Source organism: Eurypyga helias, unplaced genomic scaffold, assembly GCF_000690775.1.
Source record: "Eurypyga helias isolate BGI_N326 unplaced genomic scaffold, ASM69077v1 scaffold18422, whole genome shotgun sequence".
In the NCBI taxonomy this organism is placed as follows: domain Eukaryota; kingdom Metazoa; phylum Chordata; class Aves; order Eurypygiformes; family Eurypygidae; genus Eurypyga; species Eurypyga helias.
The window spans coordinates 2458-10011 of record NW_010235770.1 but is presented as its reverse complement, the minus strand read 5'-3'; the positions used below and the strand labels follow the sequence as shown (position 1 = coordinate 10011).

Here is a 7554-nt window from a genome sequence, read left to right as displayed (position 1 = left end):
AGAGAGTGGATATAATCACCCATTTGCAGAAGCCATCCTGAAAGAGCAGAGAGTAAATAACACAATAAGCCCCATGATCTTCAGGATGCTCCTGAATCCACTCAACAATCCCAGCCATCAAATGGGGCAGCTGGTCTGAGAAGTGCGTTTTCCAGGAACGCTTATTCCTGTCTTTGAGAGTCTCAGTCACGAGTGAACCAACAGAAGCTGAGTATCTGCAAGAAGGCAGTAACTCTCAGAGTGCTGCAAGACAGATAAAATCTGAACAGTTTAAGGAGAATCTTGATGTGAGTTAGAAATGTGGACAGCCCTGCAGAGTTCAAAGAAGGTGTATCAGCTCAACGGCAGCCAAAGGGAGAAATACTTGCAGATAGCAAGGTGGCCACTGTTACAGGAATACCTATGGACTTGCTAATATTGAGATAAAAGGCACATTTTTAACATAACATATAAACGAGCTTGTTTAGTTTAGGCACTATAATTGTGTTATAGTGTGTAACAGATACTGGGTCACACAGCCACTCAAACTATTAAACGAGCGCCGTGCTGCCTAGAAAGGGCTTTAACACCCTTTGAAAATGCCTCTCCTTCCTAATGATGGTATCTAGAGGAAGGATTAGAAACATTTAATAGACAAAGCTTCCATTTCATTATCCTTCACTCTCATTTTCCAGATCTAGTATCTCTCTCATAAATGGTATGAGGCTTGGAGCAACCTGGTCTAGTGGAAGGTGTCCCTGCCTGTGGCAGGGGGGTTGGAACTAGATGGTCTTTAAGGTCCCTCCCCACCCAAACCAGTCTGTGATTCCAGGGTAATGGTTATTCAGAGTTCTTTACTCAATAGGCAGCTATTTGCTCCCCAGCTGACTGCTTTTCTCTTTTTGAACATGAATTTCATGTGCTATTCTCTTGCCTGGTGAAGCAAAATTGTCGATTGTACTATACCCCTTGGTCATAAGCTCTGTGTTTCCCTATACCGAATAATTCTTCACCTTTAACTTATTAACTCTGTCTTCAGCTCCTCCATGTTATGCAAAATCATGATGCTAAATAAAATAATCATGTTCTCTAGTCCTTTAAACAGCATGGTTCCCACGCGCATCTCAGGAGGAGGAGACAGGTAAGACAGAAACCAGGACCTTGCCAGTAAATCACATTCCATGATAAAACCCAAGTTTGTACTTTAATTCCACATCGCCTGCATCTCTCACCCTCACCGCCCTACCTCTAACAACGTCCTTCTTTTACGTAAGCAGAGACTGAGTGGGAAGTCTGCTGAGTGCTTCCAGCAAATTCGAGACGTTGAATGATGAATCACCCTTATCCCCAGGCCCACTGACTCCTTGAAGATCTCTTTTTGCTGGATGCATTCCCTCTTCAAAGACCATGAGGATTGTTCTCACCGTATCGTGTCTATCCGCCCGTGAGCTGACTCCATCCATCGCTGCACTTGTTTTTCCGATCTGCCTGCTAGGGAAGTCGGATTTCAGAGAATCATAGAATGGTTTGGGTTGGAAGGGACCTTAAAGACCATCCAGTCCCACCCCCTGCCATGGGCAGGGACACCTTCCACTAGACCAGGTTGCTCCAAGCCTCATCCAGCCTGGCCTTGAAGGACCTCAAGGACCTATTTCCTCATCCATAATTCACTCCTGGAGCCCTTTGAGGAGGCTGGGACACACTTGCTGCTTTCTGTTGGCACTGAGGTTGGTTTTAGCACCAGATTACGCCCTGTTGTTTACATTTAAGCTGTTTCAGGTTTGAATTTCCATTAGGGCTCTTGGATGAATACAGCTGGGGCCCAGCGATAAATTACACCTGATTTTCCCAAGGCTTTCCCACCCTCTCTTCCAAAATGCCTTTCAGTAGCCATTTCAATTCGAGACCTTGCTGCTGACTTACTCTCTCCCTTGCTCCAAAGGACAACCCTGTTGCAAGGATGTGTGGGTGCGCTCCCGTGTGTTTCTGTTCATGAACAACGGTGCGAAATCCCTCAGATTTACAGTTCTTCATTAAGAACACAGTTGTTTAACAAATGAGGATATTCAACTGCTATAAATATCAGAGGCGCAGAAAAGAACCCTGAATGTTGTCCTTTCCTTCCAAAGTAATTAATCTCAATGAGCCTGCAACTTAGGTTTTCAGTAAACCCCAATTACTTACATAGAAGAACAGGTTGCACAGAGAAATTTCTGTATCAAAAACAAGGTTCACTTTGAGAAAAGCTTCCAAATGAGCTCTAGAAAGAAAGGACTGGATAAGAGGGAGCCCAGTAACTGGGCAAAGAAACCACCGTAGCTCAGCAGCAGCTTTAGCAACCGGACCCCGTGCACGTAGAACATCTATGGACGACGGCACACACGCAGGAGGACGGCACCAGCACGACTTTGTTTTCCATTATTGTATTTTTCAGTCTTTCAAAAAGGTTTCAACAGTTTTTAGTTTGATGTTTCACTGTAACTTATAAAAACCCCACATTCCAGGGGTATCCGCATGTTTCTGCCATGACAGTACAGAGAGCCTGCACCGTGAAGAAGATGTAAATGTTTCTGGAAGCTCGAAGAGATGAAAATCCTGCTGGCTCTTTCTGTTCATCACACACAGACCACAGAGCTGGACATAGAGAGGAAATGAGAACCCCTCAGCAGGGATTATGTTACGATGCTCAGACTCGAGCAGCCACAACCCACCAGAGCCAGCCATAGTTTTACCTGGGCTATCTGCTCATTTTTTCATTATTTCAAATGTCTTCCTTGTTTGTTTTGTTGTGAACATATCAAATTCATTTCTGCCGTTACTTCCAAGTAAGAGCGTTAACTGATGACAGCCAACCATGCGAGTATGGAATTATCTTAGGTCAGCATCAATTCATAATTTCACCTCCAGTATTATAAGGAAATACTTACTTTATAACCATTCCCACGTGATACACATTCAGACAGCACAGATATTAACGTTTTACTAACAAAAAAGCACAACCACACACACACACACACAGAGCCAAGAGGGTTGATGCCTGAAGGACTATCAGCCATGCATTCCCTCGGAGATATCCTGATCTGATTCAGCTTTCCAGGAAGTCAGATGTTAGGCAGAGCAATGAATTTATAGCACGGGCTGTGATTTACTCAGAGAGGCAAGTATATATTGCTATAGGATTGGTTAACTTACTCCAGATATAATGGAATTACACATAAGAATCCCTTGGAGGCCTCGTTTGGCTCTCTCCTTTTCTACTTCAGCTACTTGCTTTTCACATCAGGATTTTTTTTGCCCCCAGTATGCAAAAAGCACGCTGATAATACAGTGATTTGTTATAATACAGGGACAGTTCTTCAACAAAGGAATTTTAAATGCAAATTACAGATTGCTAAGTTGCCATGCTGATTGCATCACCTGGAAACAGTTTGTAGATAGCAAATTTAAATAACCTTTGAAAATACTGATATCTAGAACACAACTACATAAGGTGTGGATTAGCTTTAGATAGTCGATTTTACAATTTATCTGTAACTACCTAATTCTAAAATACAGGAATAGTGCACATTTAAGTAATTCTAGGATGATATTTAAAAAAACCGCAGTGAGCAATCAGAGTTGAACTTTTTAAGTATGTCATTTCCTATGAGTTCAAGTATCTACTCTCGGCTTGACTTGGCAAGCTGCCGCGTGCGAGAGCAGCAATGCTGATTTGCTGTTCTTTAAAATTCAGAGTTTGAAACCAAGACGTTTAATGATTATACTTTCATTAATCATACCATAAAGAAATGTTCTGATTAGATAATGGGATACAAAAGAAGGATTGTGGGATATGCTACAGAAAATCTCCAGTTTGCTTAAGTTCTGACTGCGAAGGGAAAATACAGGTCTTGGTTTTATAAACCTGGTTCCTTTATCCAAGTTTTTCTAAAAACAAAAAGGGAATTAAAAAAATCAAGGTGACTGCTTAGCTCTGGGGATTGAAAATTGGTACCCAGTACCCCGCATGCTACCACAGAACCTACCCGTTGCACTGCAGTCGTATCTACCGCAGAGTATCGGAAAAATCAACCTCGCCGGCGCACAACAACCCGAGATTTTGTACTTCACTCATTTTGCATTCCAGGTTTTCACGTTTCCCAACCCTCGTACATAAATTAGCTTCCTTACCTTCATAATGTTTACTAGGTCTGTTTGATAATAGCGATCTTGGTGCGCATTAGCAGCTGCTAACGTGAGAAGATAATCATTCCTTGCATGGATAGCCTTGGAATTACACTCGGATCGTCGTGCTTTTAACTACGACAAGAAATGGAAGTTAAAAGATCAGTATTAATGAGAAGTTAAATGACCAAACATCTATTACTAGTAAATTAACATGCGTAAGTATGTATTGATCATAGAATCATAGAATGGTTTGGGTTGGAAAGGACCTTAGAGACCATCCAGTTCCAACCCGCCTGCCATGGGCAGGGACACCTTCCACTAGACCAGGTTGCTCCAAGCCTCATCCAGCCTGGCCTTGGACACTCCCAGGGATGGGGCATCCACAGCTTCTCTGGGCAACCTGTCCCAGTGCCTCCCCACACCCTGCGGGAAGAATTCCCTCCTGATATCTAATCTAAACCTCCCCACTTTCAATTTAAACCCGTTAGCCCTTGTCCTGTCACTCCCTGCCCTTGGAAACAGTCCCCCCCCATTTTCCTTGTAGCCCCCCAGGCACTGGAAGGGGCTCTGAGGTCTCCACGGAGCTTCCCTTCTCCAGGCTGAACCCCCCAACTCTCCCAGCCTGTCCCCAGGGCAGAGGGGCTCCAGCCCTCGGAGCATCTCCGGGGCCTCCTCTGGACTCGCTCCAACAGCTCCGTGTCCTTCTGCTGTTGGGGGCCCAGAGCTGGATGCAGCACTCCAGGTGGGGTCTCCCCAGAGCACAGTACAGGGGGAGAGATTAAGATAGTCAGAATTTTAAGGGATTAATAATTTAACATTTTTGTTAACAGTAAGAGGATTTCTAATGTTTTCTTCCCTCATGCACTGGGTAATTTCACATGCAGCCTTTAAAAACAGTTTTAACCCCAACTAGAAAAAATTTCTAAATGTGGTCCTATGCAATTCTGCTCTCTGACTGCCGGAAGAGTCTGCTCTGATCTCCTCACTTCTCTAACAATATAACATCCAAAACCTCAGTCACCTGGAGATTCCAGACAACGTTGGTCATACGCCCTCATGGAATTAGCTGCAAAACATGATTATAAGAAACACTAAGAGGATTTTTTAAACTTACCTTCACACTTGCCTTCTGCAAGCTTATTCTTGACTGAAAAAGACTAAGTTTGGACCTGAAACAAAAATTAACACAAGAGATTACCGGTTTATACTCTTTCTACAAAAGTATAGGATAAACAGGCCACTGCCCTTCATTTCTGCAAAATTTTAGTTAAGTTTTTATGCCTGAATTTTTTTGGTGTATTTTGACGAAAAGCTTAAGGATCAAGGAAAATATTAAAAAGCTCGTTGAGCTGTATCAATAGCTGCTTCACTGAATTTTCTGAAATTTTTTGCACAGCTTACCCTGATTTTTGAACAAAATTTAAATACGTGGTGAAAGGGAACTTGGGTGGTGGCTGCAAGTCAAGTTATTCTGGTGTTTGCTGGGTTCTGAGTTCGCCCTCCAGACACAAAGTGCTGTAAACCAGAGCTACTGGTCACCTGATGGAATGTTAATGCAAAATCAGTGGTAGTTATGTTCCAGCAAGCAGAATGGGTCTGACTCTCACATTTGGATTAATGGAAGAGAAATTAAAGAAGGAAATTCTTAGCTATTTGAAACGTGGTGGTGAAGAGAAAACAAAATCAAGTAAGTAACACATCAAGTAAGTTTAACCTGGATGTTGCTGCAATATGAATGTGGCCGTAAATTCCCAAGCTCAGGTTTTTGGTTCTTTAGTTGTTTTTTGTTTGGTGGGGTTTTTTACTTCCTTTGGGAATTACAGGTGATCTTGTCAAAGTTCTTCTCTTCATCATCCAGCCCTCACAGTGAAAGAGGGAAAAATTCTCTAATGAAACTGTGATCTCCTTTCATTCCTTAAGAATTCCCTGAGAACAACTCTGAGGAATTTCTCAAAATAAGATTAAAAAAAAGGAAATGAAATTGCAAAAAAGGGTAAGGCAAACTCCCAGAAAACAGGCCAGACACCAAACTGAAAACATGTGAGTCACTTGCTTTCCTGAAAGGAAGGAAATCAACCTCTTCAGGATGTCAAGGAGCATAAGAAAACCTACAGCCTCAAAGATTTATGTTAAAAAATGAAAACCAGTGTCCCATTCCCTCTCCCCGCCCAAAAGGGACGATACCAAATTTGAGATCTGTGGAGAGAAAAGGAAGTAAGCAGCCTTTAATATCAAACAGAGCGCCAGCACGCACACTGTCCTCTCAAAATCAAGCCATCAAATTTAAGGACTTTAACTTCCTCCCCAGAAAACCAGGCCCACATGAGTTCTACTTGACTATCAGGGCTGGAATGGTTATAAAAATGTATAGAAGCAAAAAGAAAGAAAAATTGGCACGAGCTCACTGAAAGCAATTATCTTTCTTCTAAAAGAATATCAAGCATAAAAAGCTAACACCAGTACAAATGTGCTTTACACGCTCGCAATTATTTATACATATGCTATTATAAAAACATACTTGGCCTCAATATCAGCTTTCTCCCGCACCGCTTGAGCCATCTGTTCAGTCTCAAAATATTTCTTTTTGCCTTTAGCTAAGTCTTTTACTGTCTCTTGTAATTCAGCTTGGATCCTTGTCAACTGGTCCACGCACTGGAAAAAAGGCATTCGGGAAAGAAAACACATTAATGGGTTTTTGCATCCAAATACTACTGTCATCATTGTTTTACTACTCTTCCTTGTATTTCATACGAAACGACGCCGTCTCCAAGTCACTCCTGCTCAATTATTCATGTCTTTCTTTTAAAGCTGATCAGAACATAAAACTGTGTTTTTCTTTCTGCCGCTAACGATTCAAATTCAACGAGAACTTGCAAATTAAACATAAAAGTTCTGAAAGTTCTGTATTCTGATTATTTCAACTAATTACCTCTTTTGATGAGGTAATTAGTTGAAATAATCGGAATACAATTGGGAAAAATCCAAAGGCAATCTACCAGAGGTGACAGAAGAAATGATTAATCTTTCTTTCTCTAAAAATTTAAAACAGAAGACAAAAGCTGCCATGTAAAACACAACAACACAACAGCAACAAGAACAACTGGATAAACATCCCTTTAAGAGCTCATTTTTCTTAAACGATTTCGAGCGCTTTTCCAACCAACAGGGTTATGTCAGAAATCAGTGTAGTTCACAAAGCAAACTGAAAGGCTTAAAGTGCACAGCTAGTCAAGGGATGATAATAATTCCACCTCCTCTCATTAACAGGACCCATCCAGAATTACGACATACCTTTTAATATCAGAAAACAGTATTCAAAGGAATAGCAGAAAAATTACCATACTAGTTTTGTCTGGGAGAGTGTTATTTTTTGGCATGGTAGCTCTTATGGTGCTGTGTTTTGGATTT

The 7554-nt window shown here is 41.7% G+C and overlaps 1 protein-coding gene across 1 annotated transcript; it reads right to left on the bottom strand.

Moving 5' to 3' along the window:
* Positions 1–4131: 4131 nt before the first annotated feature.
* Positions 4132–6798, bottom strand: LOC104506058 (FCH and double SH3 domains protein 2-like; the record flags this gene model as incomplete). The annotated part of the gene is made up of 3 exons (XM_010146868.1): positions 4132–4278; positions 5261–5315; positions 6665–6798. Coding segments are annotated over 3 exons (336 nt in total), but the record flags the coding sequence as incomplete, so codon positions are not given.
* Between the last annotated feature and the right edge of the window lie 756 nt (positions 6799–7554).